The sequence below is a fragment of the Nerophis ophidion genome, linkage group LG22, assembly GCF_033978795.1.
Source record: "Nerophis ophidion isolate RoL-2023_Sa linkage group LG22, RoL_Noph_v1.0, whole genome shotgun sequence".
In the NCBI taxonomy this organism is placed as follows: Eukaryota; Metazoa; Chordata; class Actinopteri; order Syngnathiformes; family Syngnathidae; genus Nerophis; species Nerophis ophidion.
The window spans coordinates 40358804-40381303 of NC_084632.1; the positions used below are offsets into that span (position 1 = coordinate 40358804).

At 44.7% G+C, this 22500-nt stretch overlaps 1 protein-coding gene across 1 annotated transcript in view; it reads right to left on the minus strand.

Annotated features, from left to right (window-relative positions):
* Positions 1 to 1101: 1101 nt before the first annotated feature.
* The window catches only part of LOC133540971 (GATA zinc finger domain-containing protein 14-like), a 34753-nt gene continuing 13354 nt past the window's right edge, over positions 1102 to 22500 (minus strand). Inside the window, exons 2-5 of the mRNA XM_061884057.1 lie at positions 9289 to 9504; positions 5242 to 6768; positions 4996 to 5081; positions 1102 to 2077 (exon numbers count right to left, since the gene is read on the minus strand). Coding sequence (XP_061740041.1) covers positions 5259 to 6768; positions 9289 to 9504 — 1726 coding nt within the window. The 3' untranslated portion in view covers positions 1102 to 2077; positions 4996 to 5081; positions 5242 to 5258. The remainder of the gene's footprint in view (positions 2078 to 4995; positions 5082 to 5241; positions 6769 to 9288; positions 9505 to 22500) is intronic.

Below are 22500 nucleotides of genomic sequence, written 5' to 3' on the forward strand. Positions count from 1 at the left end.
ACATGGATGACAGAATCTGGTGTGGATGAACTTGACTGGCCTGCACAGAGTCCTGACCTGAATCCGATTAGAACACCTTTGGGATGAATTAGAACGGAGACTGAGAGCCAGGCCTTCTCCACCAACATCAGTGTGTGACCTCACCAATGTGCTTCTGGAAAAATGGTGGAAAATCCGCAACCTTGTGGACAGCCTTCCCGGAAGAGTTGGAGCTCTAATAGCTGCAAAAGGTGGACCCACGTCGTGTGTGTGTGTGTGTGTGTGTGTGTGTGTGTGTGTGTGTGTGTGTGTGTGTGTGTGTGTGTGTGTGTGTGTGTGTGTGTGTGTGTGTGTGTGTGTGTGTGTGTGTGTGTGTGTGTGTGTGTGTGTATATGTATATATGTGTATATGTATGTGTATGTGTATATATATATATATGTGTATATATATATATGTATATATATATATATATGTGTATATATATATGTGTATATATATATGTGTATATATATATGTATATATATGTGTATATATATGTGTATATATATATGTATATATATGTGTATATATATATGTATATATATGTGTATATATATATATGTATATGTATATATATGTGTATATATATATATGTGTGTATATATGTATATATATATGTGTATATGTGTATATATATATGTGTGTATATATGTATATATATATATGTGTATATATGTATATATATATATGTGTATATATGTATATATATATATGTGTATATATGTGTATGTGTATATATGTGTATATATATATATATATATATATATATATGTGTATATATGTATATGTATATGTGTGTATGTATATATATTTGTGTGTGTGTATATGTATGTGTATATATATGTACATATACATAGTGTGTGTATATATATAAATATATGTGATAAATGTGTGTGTGTATATATATATATATATGTGTGTATATATATATGTAGATATGTGTGTATATATATGTACATATACATAGTGTGTGTATATATATAAATATATGTATATATGTGATAAATATATGTGTGTGTGTGTGTGTGTATATGTATGTATGTGTATATTGTTACGCTCTGACAAAAGATTGTACGCCTCTTTTATTTGGACTTTCCCTAATTACATAGCAACAGCTGTTTCCAAAGGCGTGGGGGTCATAAACAGCCGCTGCCTTTGGTCCCAATGTGAAGACTCTTCGTCGAAGCAGAACACAGCAAAGGTAAGATATAAATGGATTTATTAAATAATAAAAAGGCTCGGAACAAAAACACTGGTGTAAAGACAAAAGGTAAACAAAAGACGCTAGCGTGAAAGCTAGGAAGAGTAAACAAAAACTGTGGCTTAGCGTAAGAGCTAGCGAGAAAATACGTACGACGGATGAGTCCTCACTGTTTCCCGCGGGCAAATTAGAGTCCCAGAAAGAATAATGAAAAGGGACGGGCTTAAATAGGGAAGTAATCAAAAAGTGACAGGTGTGCAGAAACCGTGATTAGCAGGTGGGCCCAATGAGCAACCATGATGACTGACTAAACAGGAAATAAGAGCGTAGAACGACAGAGTGGAAGTATAAACAATAATATGTGGTGATCCAACACACAAAACAGTTCAAAGGAAAGGTGCCTGGGAGGGGGGTCAGGTCCTGCTTCCTCTCGGCTTTGTAGACCCCGGGTCAAGGCAAAATCTTCCTGTGGATTACCAACACAGCAAAGAAACCGACACCTTAATGTCGCTTCCTATCCTATACAGAGGAGTTTTACAAGTCTTTTGATTGGTAAGATCAAAGACGGCGTTTGTCTGCTCGCCGGAAACTCGTTGAAACACAAAGTTCTGTGATAGAAAGTCCTCAAAGATGATATAGATACAATTATTCTGACAGTCATCCCGCTCTCTGCCCTTGTGTCCTTGAGCAAGACGGTTGCCCCCCCCCCAAGTTCGAGCACATAACAACCGAGTTGCTGCTCACCGCTTCTTAGTGGGGTGGGTTGAACTCCAACTTCTTCTTTTACTAGGGATTTCGCTGAATGTCGGTCACACTGAGGCCGAATGTGTTTCCATTCGGAATGCGTTCTCTGAAAAACTAAATGGGAAAAAAACAATGCAGCGTTATAGTTTCCGATTTAAAGTACTTGTACGGTTAGTTGTGGAGGGTCAATAGAGACAAAAATCGATATTTAAGTCATTACTGAAGTGTTAATTGTAACTGGAATCAATGTACATGTAAATGTACAATTATTGTATGATGATGTTCATATTTTAAGGATTTATTGATTTCATGGTTAAATCCTTCGCAGAAGATTCTATTGACTGGAAGTGGCTAGTGATGGACAAAAACTGGAATTTCTTCAAATTAATGAAAAAATAAATCCAAATCCAAATGGCCAAACATGTTTTATACTTGGAGTATGAAAATACTACAACTCTTTGTGACCTGTTTTCATTTTTTATTGAAAGAAAAATGATACAGTTAATTAATTTTTCAAACTGAGACTCACTGACTTTGGCTCATTTTCTGTGAAGAACATATCTCAGAATTCATATTTAATGACCACACACTATTATGTTAGATCCACTATGGACTGGACTCTCACTATTATGTTAGATCCACTATAGACTGGACTCTCACTATTATGTTGGATCCACTATGGACTGGACTCTCACACTATTATGTTAGATCCACTATGGACTGGACTCTCACTATTATGTTAGATCCACTATGGACTGGACTCTCACACTATTATGTTAGATCCACTATGGACTGGACTCACACTATTATGCTGGATCCAATGTGGACTGGACTCTCACTATTATCTTGGATCCACTATGGACTGGACTCTCACACTATTATGTTAGATCCACTGTGGACTGGACTCTCACTATTATCTTGAATCCACTATGGACTGGACTCTCACACTACTATGTTAGATCCACTGTGGACTGGACTCTCACTATTATCTTGAATCCACTATGGACTGGACTCTCACTATTATGTTAGATCCTCTATGGACTGGACTCTCACTATTATGTTGGATCCACTATGGACTGAACTCTCACACTATTATGTTAGATCCACTATGGACTGGACTCTCACACTATTATGTTAGATCCACTATGGACTGGACTCTCACACTATTATGTTAGATCCACTATGGACTGGACTCTCACACTATTATGTTAGATCCACTATGGCCTGGACACTCACTATTATGTTAGATCCACTATGGACTGGACTCTCACAATTATGTTAGATCCACTATGGACTGAACTCTCACACTATTATGTTAGATCCACTATGGACTGGACTCTCACACTATTATGTTAGATCCACTATGGACTGGACTCTCACTATTATGTTAGATCCACTATGGACTGGACTCTCACTATTTTAGATCCACTATGGACTGGACTTTCACAATATTATGCCAGACCCACTCGACCATTGCATCCGGTCTCCCCCTAGAGGAGGGGGCGGGGGTCACCCACATCTGCGGTCCTCTCCAAGGTTTCTCATAGTCATTCACACTGACATCCCACTGGGTTGTGAGTTTTTCCTTGCCCTTTTGTGGGCTCTGAACCGAGGATGTCGTTTTGGCTTGTGCAGCCCTTTGAGACACTTGTGATTTAGGGCTATATGAATAAACTGATTGATTGATTGAATGCCGTCAATGTGATAATTCATTAAATGAAATATTGAAATCAAAAATTGATAAAAATGATTAAGTACTGTAAGTACATTTACTTTTAAATGAAAAATGAAAGACACATTTAAAAGTGTGTGTGTTTGTTTCCAATTATAATTAATTGAAGCATTTAAGTCAGAGCTACTTCTTGGGTACTGATTAATGCCAAGGGCTACCAGTTTGATACACACTTAAATAAATTGCCAGAAATAGCCAATTTGCTCAATTTACCTTTTAATAAATAAATCTATATATATAAAAAAAAAAAGGGTATTTCTGTCCGTCATTCTGTCGTACATTTTTTTTTCTTTTTACGGTAGGTTTTTTGTAGAGAATAAATGATGAAAAAACACTTAAATGAACGGTTTAAAAAAGGAGAAAACACACTAAAAAAGAAAATTTAAAATTTGACATTCAAAATTCAACCCAAAAAAAATGAAGAGAAAAACTAGCTAATTCGATTCTTTTTGGGAAAAAAAAAATGTATGGAACATCATTAGTAATTTTTCCTAATTAAGATTAATTTTAGAATTTTGATGACATGTTTTAAATAAGTTAAAATCCAATCTGCACTTTGTTAGAATATATAACAAATTGGACCAAGCTATATTTCTAACAAAGACAAATCATTATTTCTTCTAGATTTTCCGGAATTTTTTTTTAAAAGAAATTCAAAAGACTCGGAAATGAGATTCAAATTTGATTCTACGGATGATTTAAATTTGCCAGAATAATTTTTTTTAAATATTAATCATAAGTTTGAAGAAATATTTCACAAAGAAGCTAAAATGATGAATTAAATTAAAATGTATTTATTATTCTTTACAATAAAAACAATAAATTTACTTGAACATTGATTTAAATTGTCAGGAAAGAAGAGGAAGGGATTTAAAAGGTAAAAAGGTATGTGTTTAAAAATCCTAAAATCATTTTTAAGGTTGTATTTTTTTCTCTAAAATTTGTCTTTCTGACAGTTATAAGAAGTAAAGTAAATGAATTTATTTAAACAAGTGAAGACCAAGTCTTTAAAATATTTTCTTGGATTTTCAAATTCCATTTGAGTTTTGTCTCTCTTAGAATTAAAAATGTCGAGCAAAGCGAGACCAGCTTGCTAGTAAATAAATACAATTTTAAAAATAGAGGCAGCTCACTGGTAAGTGCTGCTATTTGAGCTATTTTTAGAACAGGCCAGCGGGCGACTCATCTGGTCCTTACGGGCGACCTGGTTTAAGTCATAATTGAAAGATGAATTCTTTACCCATTGCACCTTCCCCAAGCTGGTATGCTGCCAAACTAACATCACCGAGGTTTTTCTTACCGATTCGACGAGTTCAACTATCGTCTCGTCGCTGACGCCGTTGCCCACGTTTAAGGTCATCTTGAAATGAGCCAAGGACACGGGGCCTGTCGGGAGTCGGGAAGGCAAAGAAACGGCAAAACGATCAGAATTTGATGAACACGGAATCTATACGACAATGCCTATTCACCATTTTGGTGAAATTGTATAGCTACGGATTATATGTGCGGCTATGAAACATAGCAAATATGGTAAAGAGTCACGTACCTGTAAGAGCCATGAGGCTACTTGTCAAGATGGTGGGAGCAGTGGTTGGAGTTGTTGTGCTTTGGGGTGACGTGGAAGTGGTAGCCAAGGGTGTGGTTGTTGACGGAGTCATTGTTGTGCTCGTGTTTGTTCCAGATGTTGTGGTCATGGTTGTGTTTATGTTGGGAGTTGTCGTCATTGTTGGGTCTGTCGTCGTTACAAGTCTGGTGCTTGTGTTGGTTGGTGGTATGGTTGTGGGTGTGGTCATGTTCATTGACGTGGTCGTCATGGTTGTGTTTGTCGTTGTTCCGGATGTTGTGGGCATGGTTGTAGTCATGTTCATTGACGTGGTCGTCATGGTTGTGTTTGTCGTTGTTCCGGATGTTGTGGCCATGGTTGTGTTTGTCGTTGTTCCGGATGTTGTGGGCATGGTTGTAGTCATGTTCGGAGTGGTCATCATTGTTATGTTTGTCGTTGTTCCGGATGTTGTGGGCATGGTTGTGTTTGTCGTTGTTCCAGATGTTGTGGGCATGGTTGTGTTTGTCGTTGTTCCAGATGTTGTGGGCATGGTTGTAGTCATGTTGGGAGTTGTCGTCATTGTTGTGTTTGTCGTTGTTCCGGATGTCGTGGCCATGGTTGTGTTTGTCGTTGTTCCGGATGTTGTGGCCATGGTTGTGTTTGTCGTTGTTCCGGATGTTGTGGGCATGGTTGTAGTCATGTTCGGAGTGGTCATCATTGTTATGTTTGTTGTTGTTCCGGATGTTGTGGGCATGGTTGTGTTTGTCGTTGTTCCAGATGTTGTGGGCATGGTTGTGTTTGTCGTTGTTCCAGATGTTGTGGGCATGGTTGTAGTCATGTTGGGAGTTGTCGTCATTGTTGTGTTTGTCGTTGTTCCGGATGTTGTAGCCATGGTTGTGTTTGTCGTTGTTCCGGATGTTGTGGCCATGGTTGTAGTCATGTTTGGAGTGGTCATCATTGTTATGTTTGTCGTTGTTCCGGATGTTGTGGGCATGGTTGTGTTTGTCGTTGTTCCAGATGTTGTGGGCATGGTTGTAGTCATGTTGGGAGTGGTCATCATTGTTGTGTTTGTCGTTGTTCCGGATGTTGTGGGCATGGTTGTAGTCATGTTCGGAGTGGTCATCATTGTTGTGTTTGTCGTTGTTCCGGATGTTGTGGGCATGGTTGTAGTCATGTTCGGAGTGGTCATCATTGTTGTGTTTGTCGTTGTTCCGGATGTTGTGGGCATGGTTGTAGTCATGTTCGGAGTGGTCATCATTGTTATGTTTGTCGTTGTTCCGGATGTTGTGGCCATGGTTGTAGTCATGTTCGGAGTGGTCATCATTGTTGTGTTTGTCGTTGTTCCGGATGTTGTGGGCATGGTTGTAGTCATGTTCGGAGTGGTCATCATTGTTGTGTTTGTCGTTGTTCCGGATGTTGTGGCCATGGTTGTAGTCATGTTCAGAGTGGTCATCATTGTTGTGTTTGTCGTTGTTCCGGATGTTGTGGGCATGGTTGTAATTATGTTGGGAGTTGTCGTCATTGTTGTGTCTGTCGTCATTACAAGTGTGGTATTTGTGTTTTGGATTGGGATTGTCCGGGTGACGTTGCTATTTGTTGTGCTTACTGTTGAAAGTGTGGTGCTTGTGTTGGTTGGTGGTATGGTTGTGGGTATTGGGTTTCCGGTTGCAGGCGTCATTGTTGGGTCTGTCGTCATTACAAGAGTGGTAGTTGTGTTGGTTGGTGGTATGGGTGTGGGTATTTGGTTTCCAGTTGTAGTCGTCATTGTTGGGTCTGTCGTCATTACAAGGGTGGTGCTTGTGCTGGTTGGTGGTATGGGTGTGAGTATTGGGTTTCCAGTTGTAGTTGTCATTGTTGTGTTTGTCGTTGTTCCTGATGTTGTGGCCATGGTTGTAATTATGTTGGGAGTTGTCGTCATTGTTGGGTCTGTCGTCATTACAAGTGTGGTGCTTGTGTTGGTTGGTGGTATGGGTGTGAGTATTGGGTTTCCAGTTGTAGTTGTCATTGTTGTGTTTGTCGTTGTTCCTGATGTTGTGGCCATGGTTGTAATTATGTTGGGAGTTGTCGTCATTGTTGGGTCTGTCGTCATTACAAGTGTGGTGCTTGTGTTGGTTGGTGGTATGGGTGTGGGTATTGGGTTTCCAGTTGTAGTCGTCATTGTTGGGTCTGTCGTCATTACAAGGGTGGTGCTTGTGCTGGTTGGTGGTATGGGTGTGAGTATTGGGTTTCCAGTTGTAGTCGTCATTGTTGGGTCTGTCGTTGTTCCGGATGTTGTGGCCATGGTTGTAATTATGTTGGGAGTTGTCGTCATTGTTGTGTCTGTCGTCATTACAAGTGTGGTATTTGTGTTTTGGATTGGGATTGTCCGGGTGATGTTACTATTTGTTGTGCTTACTGTTGAAAGTGTGGTGCTTGTGTTGGTTGGTGGTATGGTTGTGGGTATTGGGTTTCCAGTTGTAGTCGTCATTGTTGGGTCTGTCGTTGTTCCGGATGTTGTGGCCATGGTTGTAATTATGTTGGGAGTTGTCGTCATTATTGGGTCTGTCGTCATTACAAGTGTGGTATTTGTGTTTTGGATTGGGATTGTCCGGGTGACGTTACTATTTGTTGTGCTTACTGTTGAAAGTGTGGTGCTTGTGTTGGTTGGTGGTATGCTTGTGGGTATTGGGTTTCCGGTTGCAGGCGTCATTGTTGGGTCTGTCGTCATCACAAGGGTGGTAGTTGTGCCGGTTGGTGGTATGGGTGTGAGTATTGGGTTTCCAGTTGTAGTCGTCATTGTTGGGTCTGTCGTTGTTCCGGATGTTGTGGCCATGGTTGTAATTATGTTGGGAGTTGTCGTCATTGTTGGGTCTGTCGTCATTACAAGTGTGGTGCTTGTGTTGGTTGGTGGTATGGGTGTGGGTATTGGGTTTCCAGTTGTAGTCGTCATTGTTGGGTCTGTCGTCATTACAAGGGTGGTAGTTGTGCTGGTTGGTGGTATGGGTGTGAGTATTGGGTTTCCAGTTGTAGTCGTCATTGTTGGGTCTGTCGTTGTTCCGGATGTTGTGGCCATGGTTGTAATTATGTTGGGAGTTGTCGTCATTGTTGTGTCTGTCGTCATTACAAGTGTGGTATTTGTGTTTTGGATTGGGATTGTCCGGGTGATGTTACTATTTGTTGTGCTTACTGTTGAAAGTGTGGTGCTTGTGTTGGTTGGTGGTATGCTTGTGGGTATTGGGTTTCCAGTTGTAGTCGTCATTGTTGGGTCTGGCGTCATTACAAGGGTGGTAGTTGTGTTGGTTGGTGGTATGGTTGTGGGTATTGGGTTTCCAGTTGTAGCCGTCATTGTTGGGTCTGTCGTCATTACAAGTGTGATATTTGTGTTTTGGATTGGGATTGTCCGGGTGACGTTACTATTTGTTGTGCTTACTGTTGAAAGTGTGGTGCTTGTGTTGGTTGGTGGTATGGTTGTGGGTATTGGGTTTCCGGTTGCAGGCGTCATTGTTGGGTCTGTCGTCATTACAAGAGTGGTAGTTGTGTTGGTTGTGGGTATTGGGTTTCCAGTTGTAGTCGTCATTGTTGGGTCTGTCGTCATTACAAGGGTGGTAGTTGTGCTGGTTGGTGGTATGGGTGTGAGTATTGGGATTCCAGTTGTAGTCGTCATTGTTGGGTCTGTCGTTGTTCCGGATGTTGTGGCCATGGTTGTAATTATGTTGGGAGTTGTCGTCATTATTGGGTCTGTCGTCATTACAAGTGTGGTATTTGTGTTTTGGATTGGGATTGTCCGGGTGACGTTACTATTTGTTGTGCTTACTGTTGAAAGTGTGGTGCTTGTGTTGGTTGGTGGTATGCTTGTGGGTATTGGGTTTCCGGTTGCAGGCGTCATTGTTGGGTCTGTCGTCATCACAAGGGTGGTAGTTGTGCCGGTTGGTGGTATGGGTGTGAGTATTGGGTTTCCAGTTGTAGTCGTCATTGTTGGGTCTGTCGTTGTTCCGGATGTTGTGGCCATGGTTGTAATTATGTTGGGAGTTGTCGTCATTGTTGGGTCTGTCGTCATTACAAGTGTGGTGCTTGTGTTGGTTGGTGGTATGGGTGTGGGTATTTGGTTTCCAGTTGTAGTCGTCATTGTTGGGTCTGTCGTCATTACAAGGGTGGTGCTTGTGCTGGTTGGTGGTATGGGTGTGAGTATTGGGTTTCCAGTTGTAGTCGTCATTGTTGGGTCTGTCGTTGTTCCGGATGTTGTGGCCATGGTTGTAATTATGTTGGGAGTTGTCGTCATTGTTGTGTCTGTCGTCATTACAAGTGTGGTATTTGTGTTTTGGATTGGGATTGTCCGGGTGACGTTAGTATTTGTTGTGCTTACTGTTGAAAGTGTGGTGCTTGTGTTGGTTGGTGGTATGCTTGTGGGTATTGGGTTTCCGGTTGCAGGCGTCATTGTTGGGTCTGTCGTCATTACAAGGGTGGTAGTTGTGCTGGTTGGTGGTATGGGTGTGAGTATTGGGTTTCCAGTTGTAGTCGTCATTGTTGGGTCTGTCGTTGTTCCGGATGTTGTGGCCATGGTTGTAATTATGTTGGGAGTTGTCGTCATTGTTGGGTCTGTCGTCATTACAAGTGTGGTGCTTGTGTTGGTTGGTGGTATGGGTGTGGGTATTGGGTTTCCAGTTGTAGTCGTCATTGTTGGGTCTGTCGTCATTACAAGGGTGGTGCTTGTGCTGGTTGGTGGTATGGGTGTGAGTATTGGGTTTCCAGTTGTAGTCGTCATTGTTGGGTCTGTCGTTGTTCCGGATGTTGTGGCCATGGTTGTAATTATGTTGGGAGTTGTCGTCATTGTTGTGTCTGTCGTCATTACAAGTGTGGTATTTGTGTTTTGGATTGGGATTGTCCGGGTGATGTTACTATTTGTTGTGCTTACTGTTGAAAGTGTGGTGCTTGTGTTGGTTGGTGGTATGGTTGTGGGTATTGGGATTCCAGTTGTAGTCGTCATTGTTGGGTCTGTCGTTGTTCCGGATGTTGTGGCCATGGTTGTAATTATGTTGGGAGTTGTCGTCATTATTGGGTCTGTCGTCATTACAAGTGTGGTATTTGTGATTTGGATTGGGATTGTCCGGGTGACGTTACTATTTGTTGTGCTTACTGTTGAAAGTGTGGTGCTTGTGTTGGTTGGTGGTATGCTTGTGGGTATTGGGTTTCCGGTTGCAGGCGTCATTGTTGGGTCTGTCGTCATCACAAGGGTGGTAGTTGTGCCGGTTGGTGGTATGGGTGTGAGTATTGGGTTTCCAGTTGTAGTCGTCATTGTTGGGTCTGTCGTTGTTCCGGATGTTGTGGCCATGGTTGTAATTATGTTGGGAGTTGTCGTCATTGTTGGGTCTGTCGTCATTACAAGTGTGGTGCTTGTGTTGGTTGGTGGTATGGGTGTGGGTATTGGGTTTCCAGTTGTAGTCGTCATTGTTGGGTCTGTCGTCATTACAAGGGTGGTAGTTGTGCTGGTTGGTGGTATGGGTGTGAGTATTGGGTTTCCAGTTGTAGTCGTCATTGTTGGGTCTGTCGTTGTTCCGGATGTTGTGGCCATGGTTGTAATTATGTTGGGAGTTGTCGTCATTGTTGTGTCTGTCGTCATTACAAGTGTGGTATTTGTGTTTTGGATTGGGATTGTCCGGGTGATGTTACTATTTGTTGTGCTTACTGTTGAAAGTGTGGTGCTTGTGTTGGTTGGTGGTATGCTTGTGGGTATTGGGTTTCCAGTTGTAGCCGTCATTGTTGGGTCTGTCGTCATTACAAGTGTGATATTTGTGTTTTGGATTGGGATTGTCCGGGTGACGTTACTATTTGTTGTGCTTACTGTTGAAAGTGTGGTGCTTGTGTTGGTTGGTGGTATGGTTGTGGGTATTGGGTTTCCGGTTGCAGGCGTCATTGTTGGGTCTGTCGTCATTACAAGAGTGGTAGTTGTGTTGGTTGTGGGTATTGGGTTTCCAGTTGTAGTCGTCATTGTTGGGTCTGTCGTCATTACAAGGGTGGTAGTTGTGCTGGTTGGTGGTATGGGTGTGAGTATTGGGATTCCAGTTGTAGTCGTCATTGTTGGGTCTGTCGTTGTTCCGGATGTTGTGGCCATGGTTGTAATTATGTTGGGAGTTGTCGTCATTATTGGGTCTGTCGTCATTACAAGTGTGGTATTTGTGTTTTGGATTGGGATTGTCCGGGTGACGTTACTATTTGTTGTGCTTACTGTTGAAAGTGTGGTGCTTGTGTTGGTTGGTGGTATGCTTGTGGGTATTGGGTTTCCGGTTGCAGGCGTCATTGTTGGGTCTGTCGTCATCACAAGGGTGGTAGTTGTGCCGGTTGGTGGTATGGGTGTGAGTATTGGGTTTCCAGTTGTAGTCGTCATTGTTGGGTCTGTCGTTGTTCCGGATGTTGTGGCCATGGTTGTAATTATGTTGGGAGTTGTCGTCATTGTTGTGTCTGTCGTCATTACAAGTGTGGTATTTGTGTTTTGGATTGGGATTGTCCGGGTGACGTTAGTATTTGTTGTGCTTACTGTTGAAAGTGTGGTGCTTGTGTTGGTTGGTGGTATGCTTGTGGGTATTGGGTTTCCGGTTGCAGGCGTCATTGTTGGGTCTGTCGTCATTACAAGGGTGGTAGTTGTGCTGGTTGGTGGTATGGGTGTGAGTATTGGGTTTCCAGTTGTAGTTGTCATTGTTGGGTCTGTCGTTGTTCCGGATGTTGTGGCCATGGTTGTAATTATGTTGGGAGTTGTCGTCATTGTTGGGTCTGTCGTCATTACAAGTGTGGTGCTTGTGTTTGTTGGTGGTATGGGTGTGGGTATTGGGTTTCCAGTTGTAGTCGTCATTGTTGGGTCTGTCGTCATTACAAGGGTGGTGCTTGTGCTGGTTGGTGGTATGGGTGTGAGTATTGGGATTCCAGTTGTAGTCGTCATTGTTGGGTCTGTCGTTGTTCCGGATGTTGTGGCCATGGTTGTAATTATGTTGGGAGTTGTCGTCATTATTGGGTCTGTCGTCATTACAAGTGTGGTATTTGTGATTTGGATTGGGATTGTCCGGGTGACGTTACTATTTGTTGTGCTTACTGTTGAAAGTGTGGTGCTTGTGTTGGTTGGTGGTATGGTTGTGGGTATTGGGATTCCAGTTGTAGTCGTCATTGTTGGGTCTGTCGTTGTTCCGGATGTTGTGGCCATGGTTGTAATTATGTTGGGAGTTGTCGTCATTATTGGGTCTGTCGTCATTACAAGTGTGGTATTTGTGATTTGGATTGGGATTGTCCGGGTGACGTTACTATTTGTTGTGCTTACTGTTGAAAGTGTGGTGCTTGTGTTGGTTGGTGGTATGCTTGTGGGTATTGGGTTTCCGGTTGCAGGCGTCATTGTTGGGTCTGTCGTCATCACAAGGGTGGTAGTTGTGCCGGTTGGTGGTATGGGTGTGAGTATTGGGTTTCCAGTTGTAGTCGTCATTGTTGGGTCTGTCGTTGTTCCGGATGTTGTGGCCATGGTTGTAATTATGTTGGGAGTTGTCGTCATTGTTGGGTCTGTCGTCATTACAAGTGTGGTGCTTGTGTTGGTTGGTGGTATGGGTGTGGGTATTGGGTTTCCAGTTGTAGTCGTCATTGTTGGGTCTGTCGTCATTACAAGGGTGGTAGTTGTGCTGGTTGGTGGTATGGGTGTGAGTATTGGGTTTCCAGTTGTAGTCGTCATTGTTGGGTCTGTCGTTGTTCCGGATGTTGTGGCCATGGTTGTAATTATGTTGGGAGTTGTCGTCATTGTTGTGTCTGTCGTCATTACAAGTGTGGTATTTGTGTTTTGGATTGGGATTGTCCGGGTGATGTTACTATTTGTTGTGCTTACTGTTGAAAGTGTGGTGCTTGTGTTGGTTGGTGGTATGCTTGTGGGTATTGGGTTTCCGGTTGCAGGCGTCATTGTTGGGTCTGTCGTCATCACAAGGGTGGTAGTTGTGCCGGTTGGTGGTATGGGTGTGAGTATTGGGTTTCCAGTTGTAGTCGTCATTGTTGGGTCTGTCGTTGTTCCGGATGTTGTGGCCATGGTTGTAATTATGTTGGGAGTTGTCGTCATTGTTGGGTCTGTCGTCATTACAAGTGTGGTGCTTGTGTTGGTTGGTGGTATGGGTGTGGGTATTGGGTTTCCAGTTGTAGTCGTCATTGTTGGGTCTGTCGTCATTACAAGGGTGGTAGTTGTGCTGGTTGGTGGTATGGGTGTGAGTATTGGGTTTCCAGTTGTAGTCGTCATTGTTGGGTCTGTCGTTGTTCCGGATGTTGTGGCCATGGTTGTAATTATGTTGGGAGTTGTCGTCATTGTTGTGTCTGTCGTCATTACAAGTGTGGTATTTGTGTTTTGGATTGGGATTGTCCGGGTGATGTTACTATTTGTTGTGCTTACTGTTGAAAGTGTGGTGCTTGTGTTGGTTGGTGGTATGCTTGTGGGTATTGGGTTTCCAGTTGTAGTCGTCATTGTTGGGTCTGGCGTCATTACAAGGGTGGTAGTTGTGTTGGTTGGTGGTATGGTTGTGGGTATTGGGTTTCCAGTTGTAGCCGTCATTGTTGGGTCTGTCGTCATTACAAGTGTGATATTTGTGTTTTGGATTGGGATTGTCCGGGTGACGTTACTATTTGTTGTGCTTACTGTTGAAAGTGTGGTGCTTGTGTTGGTTGGTGGTATGGTTGTGGGTATTGGGTTTCCGGTTGCAGGCGTCATTGTTGGGTCTGTCGTCATTACAAGAGTGGTAGTTGTGTTGGTTGTGGGTATTGGGTTTCCAGTTGTAGTCGTCATTGTTGGGTCTGTCGTCATTACAAGGGTGGTAGTTGTGCTGGTTGGTGGTATGGGTGTGAGTATTGGGATTCCAGTTGTAGTCGTCATTGTTGGGTCTGTCGTTGTTCCGGATGTTGTGGCCATGGTTGTAATTATGTTGGGAGTTGTCGTCATTATTGGGTCTGTCGTCATTACAAGTGTGGTATTTGTGTTTTGGATTGGGATTGTCCGGGTGACGTTACTATTTGTTGTGCTTACTGTTGAAAGTGTGGTGCTTGTGTTGGTTGGTGGTATGCTTGTGGGTATTGGGTTTCCGGTTGCAGGCGTCATTGTTGGGTCTGTCGTCATCACAAGGGTGGTAGTTGTGCCGGTTGGTGGTATGGGTGTGAGTATTGGGTTTCCAGTTGTAGTCGTCATTGTTGGGTCTGTCGTTGTTCCGGATGTTGTGGCCATGGTTGTAATTATGTTGGGAGTTGTCGTCATTGTTGGGTCTGTCGTCATTACAAGTGTGGTGCTTGTGTTGGTTGGTGGTATGGGTGTGGGTATTGGGTTTCCAGTTGTAGTCGTCATTGTTGGGTCTGTCGTCATTACAAGGGTGGTAGTTGTGCTGGTTGGTGGTATGGGTGTGAGTATTGGGTTTCCAGTTGTAGTCGTCATTGTTGGGTCTGTCGTTGTTCCGGATGTTGTGGCCATGGTTGTAATTATGTTGGGAGTTGTCGTCATTGTTGTGTCTGTCGTCATTACAAGTGTGGTATTTGTGTTTTGGATTGGGATTGTCCGGGTGATGTTACTATTTGTTGTGCTTACTGTTGAAAGTGTGGTGCTTGTGTTGGTTGGTGGTATGCTTGTGGGTATTGGGTTTCCAGTTGTAGTCGTCATTGTTGGGTCTGGCGTCATTACAAGGGTGGTAGTTGTGTTGGTTGGTGGTATGGTTGTGGGTATTGGGTTTCCAGTTGTAGCCGTCATTGTTGGGTCTGTCGTCATTACAAGTGTGATATTTGTGTTTTGGATTGGGATTGTCCGGGTGACGTTACTATTTGTTGTGCTTACTGTTGAAAGTGTGGTGCTTGTGTTGGTTGGTGGTATGGGTGTGGGTATTGGGTTTCCGGTTGCAGGCGTCATTGTTGGGTCTGTCGTCATTACAAGAGTGGTAGTTGTGTTGGTTGTGGGTATTGGGTTTCCAGTTGTAGTCGTCATTGTTGGGTCTGTCGTCATTACAAGGGTGGTAGTTGTGCTGGTTGGTGGTATGGGTGTGAGTATTGGGATTCCAGTTGTAGTCGTCATTGTTGGGTCTGTCGTTGTTCCGGATGTTGTGGCCATGGTTGTAATTATGTTGGGAGTTGTCGTCATTGTTGGGTCTGTCGTCATTACAAGGGTGGTGCTTGTGTTGGTTGGTGGTATGGTTGTGGGTATTGGGTTTCCGGTTGCAGTCGTCATTGTTGGGTCTGTCGTCATTACAAGGGTGGTATTTGTGTTTCGGATTGGGATTGTCCGAGTGATGCCACTATTTGTTGTGCTTACTGTTGGAAGTGTGGTGCTTGTGTCGGTTGGTGGTATGGTTGTGGGTATTGGGTTTCCGGTTGCAGGCGTCATTTTTGGGTCTGTCGTCATTACAAGTGTGGTAGTTGTGTTGGTTGGTGGTATGGTTGTGGGTATTTGGTTTCCAGTTGTAGTCGTCTTTGTTGGGTCTGTCGTCATTACAAGGGTGGTATTTGTGTTTTGGATTGGGATTGTCCGGGTGACGTTACTATTTGTTGTGCTTACTGTTGAAAGTGTGGTGCTTGTGTCGGTTGGTGGTATGGTTGTGGGTATTGGGTTTCCGGTTGCAGTCATTATTGGGTCTGTCGTCATTACAAGTGTGGTATTTGTGTTTTGGATTGGGATTGTCCGGGTGACGTTACTATTTGTTGTGCTTACTGTTGAAAGTGTGGTGCTTGTGTTGGTTGGTGGTATGGTTGTGGGTATTGGGTTTCCAGTTGCAGTCATTATTGGGTCTGTCGTCATTACAAGTGTGGTATTTGTGTTTTGGATTGGGATTGTCCGGGTGACGTTACTATTTGTTGTGCTTACTGTTGAAAGTGTGGTGCTTGTGTTGGTTGGTGGTATGCTTGTGGGTATTGGGTTTCCGGTTGCAGGCGTCATTGTTGGGTCTGTCGTCATTACAAGTGTTGTGCTTGTGTTGTTTGGTGGTATGGTTGTGGGTATTGGGTTTCCGGTTGCAGTCGTCATTGTTGGGTCTGTCGTCATTACAAGGGTGGTGGTTGTGATAGTTGATGGTATGGTTGCTGGTTTTGGGTTTCCGGTAGCAGTCGTCATTGTTGGGTCTGTCGTCATTACAAGGGTGGCGCTTGTGTTGGTTGGTGGTATGGTTGTGGGTTTTGGGTTTCCGGTTGCAGTCGTCATTGTTGGGTCTGTCGTCATTACAAGGGTGGTGGTTGTGATAGTTGATGGTATGGTTGCTGGTTTTGGGTTTCCGGTAGCAGTCGTCATTGTTGGGTCTGTCGTCATTACAAGGGTGGCGCTTGTGTTGGTTGGTGGTATGGTTGTGGGTTTTGGGTTTCCGGTTGCAGTCGTCATTGTTGGGTCTGTCGTCATTACAAGGGTGGTGCTTGTGTCGGTTGTGGGTATTGGGTTTCCGGTTGCAGTCGTCATTGTTGGGTCTCTCGTCATTACAAGGGCGGTGCTTGTCTTGGTTGGTGGTATGGTTGTGGGTATTGGGTTTCCGGTTGCAGTCGTCACTGTTGGGTCTCTCGTCATTACAAGGGTGGTGCTTGTCTTGGTTGGTGGTATGGTTGTGGGTATTGGGTTTCCGGTTGCAGTCGTCATTGTTGGGTCTGTCGTCATTACAAGGGTGGTGGTTGTGATAGTTGATGGTATGGTTGCTGGTTTTGGGTTTCCGGTAGCAGTCGTCATTGTTGGGTCTGTCGTCATTACAAGTGTGGTGCTTGTGTCGGTTGGTGGTATGGTTGTGGGTATTGGGTTTCCGGTTGCAGTCGTCACTGTTGGGTCTCTCGTCATTACAAGTGTGGTGCTTGTGTTGGTTGGTGGTATGGTTGTGGGTATTGGGTTTCCGGTTGCAGTCGTCACTGTTGGGTCTGTCGTCATTACAAGGGTGGTGCTTGTGTCGGTTGTGGGTATTGGGTTTCTGGTTGCAGTCGTCACTGTTGGGTCTCTCGTCATTACAAGGGTGGTGCTTGTCTTGGTTGGTGGTATGGTTGTGGGTATTTGGTTTCCGGTTGCAGTCGTCACTGTTGGGTCTGTCGTCATTACAAGGGTGGTGCTTGTGTTGGTTGGTGGTATGGTTGTGGGTATTGGGTTTCCGGTTGCAGTCGTCACTGTTGGGTCTCTCGTCATTACAAGTGTGGTGCTTGTGTCGGAGGGTGGTATGGTTGTGGGTATTGGGTTTCCGGTTGCAGTCGTCATTGTTGGGTCTGTCGTCATTACAAGGGTGGTGCTTGTGTTGGTTGGTGTTCTGGTTGTTGTTATTGGGTTTCCGGTTGCAGTCGTCATTGTTGGGTCTGTCGTCATTACAAGTGTGGTGCTTGTGTCGGTTGGTGGTATGGTTGTGGGTATTGGGTTTCTGGTTGTAGTCGTCATTGTTGGGTCTGTCGTCATTACAAGTGTGGGGGTTGTGTTGGTTGGTGGTATGGTTGTGGGTATTGGGTTTCTGGTTGTAGTCGTCATTGTTTGGTCTGTCGTCATTACAAGTGTGGGAGATGTGTTGGTTGGTGGTATGGTTGTGGGTATTGGGTTTCTGGTTGTAGTCGTCATTGTTGGGTCTGTCGTCATTACAAGGGTGGTGCTTGTGTTGGTTGGTGTTCTGGTTGTTGTTATTGGGTTTCCGGTTGCAGTCGTCATTGTTGGGTCTGTCGTCATTACAAGTGTGGTGCTTGTGTCGGTTGGTGGTATGGATGTGAGTATTGGGTTTCTGGTTGTGGTCGTCATTGTTGGGTCTGTCGTCATTACAAGTGTGGGAGTTGTGTTGGTTGGTGGTATGGTTGTGGGTATTGGGTTTCCAGTTGCAGTCGTCATTGTTGGGTCTGTCGTCATTACAAGTGTGGTGCTTGTGTCGGTTGGTGGTATGGATGTGAGTATTGGGTTTCTGGTTGTGGTCGTCATTGTTGGGTCTGTCGTCATTACAAGTGTGGGAGTTGTGTTGGTTGGTGGTATGGTTGTGGGTATTGGGTTTCCGGTTGCAGTCGTCACTGTTGGGTCTCTCGTCATTACAAGTGTGGTGCTTGTGTCGGAGGGTGGTATGGATGTGAGTATTGGGTTTCTGGTTGTAGTCGTCATTGTTGGGTCTGTCGTCATTACAAGTGTGGGAGTTGTGTTGGTTGGTGGTATGGTTGTGGGTATTGGGTTTCCGGTTGCAGTCGTCATTGTTGGGTCTGTCGTCATTACAAGGGTGGTGCTTGTGTTGGTTGGTGTTCTGGTTGTTGTTATTGGGTTTCCGGTTGCAGTCGTCATTGTTGGGTCTGTCGTCATTACAAGTGTGGTGCTTGTGTCGGTTGGTGGTATGGTTGTGGGTATTGGGTTTCCGGTTGTAGTCGTCATTGTTGGGTCTGTCGTCATTACAAGTGTGGGAGTTGTGTTGGTTGGTGGTATGGTTGTGGGTATTGGGTTTCCGGTTGCAGTCGTCATTGTTGGGTCTGTCGTCATTACAAGTGTGGTGCTTGTGTCGGTTGGTGGTATGGATGTGAGTATTGGGTTTCTGGTTGTAGTCGTCATTGTTGGGTCTGTCGTCATTACAAGTGTGGGAGTTGTGTTGGTTGGTGGTATGGTTGTGGGTATTGGGTTTCTGGTTGTAGTCGTCATTGTTGGGTCTGTCGTCATTACAAGTGTGGGAGTTGTGTTGGTTGGTGGTATGGTTGTGGGTATTGGGTTTCTGGTTGTAGTCGTCATTGTTGGGTCTGTCGTCATTACAAGGGTGGTGCTTGTGTTGGTTGGTGTTCTGGTTGTTGTTATTGGGTTTCCGGTTGCAGTCGTCATTGTTGGGTCTGTCGTCATTACAAGTGTGGTGCTTGTGTCGGTTGGTGGTATGGATGTGAGTATTGGGTTTCTGGTTGTGGTCGTCATTGTTGGGTCTGTTGTCATTACAAGTGTGGGAGTTGTGTTGGTTGGTGGTATGGTTGTGGGTATTGGGTTTCCGGTTGCAGTCGTCACTGTTGGGTCTCTCGTCATTACAAGTGTGGTGCTTGTGTCGGAGGGTGGTATGGATGTGAGTATTGGGTTTCTGGTTGTAGTCGTCATTGTTGGGTCTGTCGTCATTACAAGTGTGGGAGTTGTGTTGGTTGGTGGTATGGTTGTGGGTATTGGGTTTCCGGTTGCAGTCGTCACTGTTGGGTCTCTCGTCATTACAAGTGTGGTGCTTGTGTCGGAGGGTGGTATGGATGTGAGTATTGGGTTTCTGGTTGTAGTCGTCATTGTTGGGTCTGTCGTCATTACAAGTGTGGGAGTTGTGTTGGTTGGTGGTATGGTTGTGGGTATTGGGTTTCCGGTTGCAGTCGTCATTGTTGGGTCTGTCGTCATTACAAGGGTGGTGCTTGTGTTGGTTGGTGTTCTGGTTGTTGTTATTGGGTTTCCGGTTGCAGTCGTCATTGTTGGGTCTGTCGTCATTACAAGTGTGGTGCTTGTGTCGGTTGGTGGTATGGTTGTGGGTATTGGGTTTCCGGTTGTAGTCGTCATTGTTGGGTCTGTCGTCATTACAAGTGTGGGAGTTGTGTTGGTTGGTGGTATGGTTGTGGGTATTGGGTTTCCGGTTGCAGTCGTCATTGTTGGGTCTGTCGTCATTACAAGTGTGGTGCTTGTGTCGGTTGGTGGTATGGATGTGAGTATTGGGTTTCTGGTTGTAGTCGTCATTGTTGGGTCTGTCGTCATTACAAGTGTGGGAGTTGTGTTGGTTGGTGGTATGGTTGTGGGTATTGGGTTTCTGGTTGTAGTCGTCATTGTTGGGTCTGTCGTCATTACAAGTGTGGGAGTTGTGTTGGATGGTGGTATGGTTGTGGGTATTGGGTTTCTGGTTGTAGTCGTCATTGTTGGGTCTGTCGTCATTACAAGGGTGGTGCTTGTGTTGGTTGGTGTTCTGGTTGTTGTTATTGGGTTTCCGGTTGCAGTCGTCATTGTTGGGTCTGTCGTCATTACAAGTGTGGTGCTTGTGTCGGTTGGTGGTATGGATGTGAGTATTGGGTTTCTGGTTGTGGTCGTCATTGTTGGGTCTGTTGTCATTACAAGTGTGGGAGTTGTGTTGGTTGGTGGTATGGTTGTGGGTATTGGGTTTCCGGTTGCAGTCGTCACTGTTGGGTCTCTCGTCATTACAAGTGTGGTGCTTGTGTCGGAGGGTGGTATGGATGTGAGTATTGGGTTTCTGGTTGTAGTCGTCATTGTTGGGTCTGTCGTCATTACAAGTGTGGGAGTTGTGTTGGTTGGTGGTATGGTTGTGGGTATTGGGTTTCCGGTTGCAGTCGTCATTGTTGGGTCTGTCGTCATTACAAGGGTGGTGCTTGTGTTGGTTGGTGTTCTGGTTGTTGTTATTGGGTTTCCGGTTGCAGTCGTCATTGTTGGGTCTGTCGTCATTACAAGTGTGGTGCTTGTGTCGGTTGGTGGTATGGTTGTGGGTATTGGGTTTCCGGTTGTAGTCGTCATTGTTGGGTCTGTCGTCATTACAAGTGTGGGAGTTGTGTTGGTTGGTGGTATGGTTGTGGGTATTGGGTTTCCGGTTGCAGTCGTCATTGTTGGGTCTGTCGTCATTACAAGTGTGGTGCTTGTGTCGGTTGGTGGTATGGATGTGAGTATTGGGTTTCCGGTTGCAGTCGTCATTGTTGGGTCTGTCGTCATTACAAGTGTGGTGCTTGTGTCGGTTGGTGGTATGGTAGTGGGTATTGGGTTTCCGGTTGCAGTCGTCATTGTTGGGTCTGTCGTCATTACAAGTGTGGTGGTTGTGTCGGTTGGTGGTATGGGTGTGGGTATTGGGTTTCCGGTTGCAGTCCTCATTGTTGGGTCTGTCGTCATTACAAGGGTGGTAGTTGTGTTGGTTGGTGGTGTGGGTATTGGGTTTCCGGTTGCAGTCGTCATTGTTGGGTCTGTCGTCATTACAAGTGTGGTGCTTGTGTCGGTTGGTGGCATGGTTGTTGTTATTGGATTTCCGGTTGCAGTCGTCATTGTTGGGTCTGTCGTCATTACAAGTGTGGTGGTTGTGTCGGTTGGTGGTATGGGTGTGGGTATTGGGTTTCCGGTTGCAGTCGTCATTGTTGGGTCTGTCGTCATTACAAGGGTGGTAGTTGTGTTGGTTGGTGGTGTGGGTATTGGGTTTCCGGTTGCAGTCGTCATTGTTGGGTCTGTCGTCATTACAAGTGTGGTGCTTGTGTCGGTTGGTGGCATGGTTGTTGTTATTGGATTTCCGGTTGCAGTCGTCATTGTTGGGTCTGTCGTCATTACAAGTGTGGTGGTTGTGTCGGTTGGTGGTATGGGTGTGGGTATTGGGTTTCCGGTTGCAGTCGTCATTGTTGGGTCTGTCGTCATTACAAGGGTGGTAGTTGTGTTGGTTGGTGGTATGGTTGCTGGTTTTGGGTTTCCGGTAGCAGTCGTCATTGTTGGGTCTGTCGTCATTACAAGTGTGGTGGTTGTGTTAGTTGATGGTATGGTTGCTGGTTTTGGGTTTCCGGTAGCAGTCGTCATTGTTGGGTCTGTCGTCATTACAAGTATGGTGCTTGTGTTGGTTGGTGGTATGGTTGTGGTTATTGGGTTTCCGGTTGCAGTCGTCAGTGTTGGGTCTGTCGTCATTACAAGTGTGGTGGTTGTGTCGGTTGGTGGTATGGTTGTTGTCATTGGATTTCCGGTTGCAGTCGTCATTGTTGGGTCTGTCGTCATTACAAGTGTGGTGGTTGTGTCGGTTGGTGGAATGTTTGTGGGTATTGGGTTTCCGGTTGCAGTCGTCATTGTTGGGTCTGTAGTCTTTACAAGGGTGGTAGTTGTGTTGGTTGGTGGTATGGGTGTGGGTATTGGGTTTCCGGTTGCAGTTGTCATTTTTGGGTCTGTCGTCATTACAAGTGTTGTGCTTGTGTTGGTTGGTGGTATGGTTGTGGGTATTGGGTTTCCGGTTGCAGTCCTCATTGTTGGGTCTGTCGTCATTACAAGTGTGGTGCTTGTGTCGGTTGGTGGTATGGTTGTGGTTATTGGGTTTCCGGTTGCAGTCGTCAGTGTTGGGTCTGTCGTCATTACAAGTGTGGTGGTTGTGTCGGTTGGTGGTATGGTTGTTGTTATTGGATTTCCGGTTGCAGTCGTCATTGTTGGGTCTGTCGTCATTACAAGTGTGGTGCTTGTGATGGTTGGTGGTATGGTTGTGGGTATTGGGTTTCTGGTTGTAGTCGTCATTGTTGTGTTTGTAGTTGTTCCAGATGTTTTGCTTGTCGTAATCCCAGTTTTGCCTGTCTTCTTTTCATATGTGGTTCCGGACGTTGTTGGCTTTTCTGGAGTAAATATAGAATAGTTGCTTAGTGTCGCTTCGGTTGTTTTGC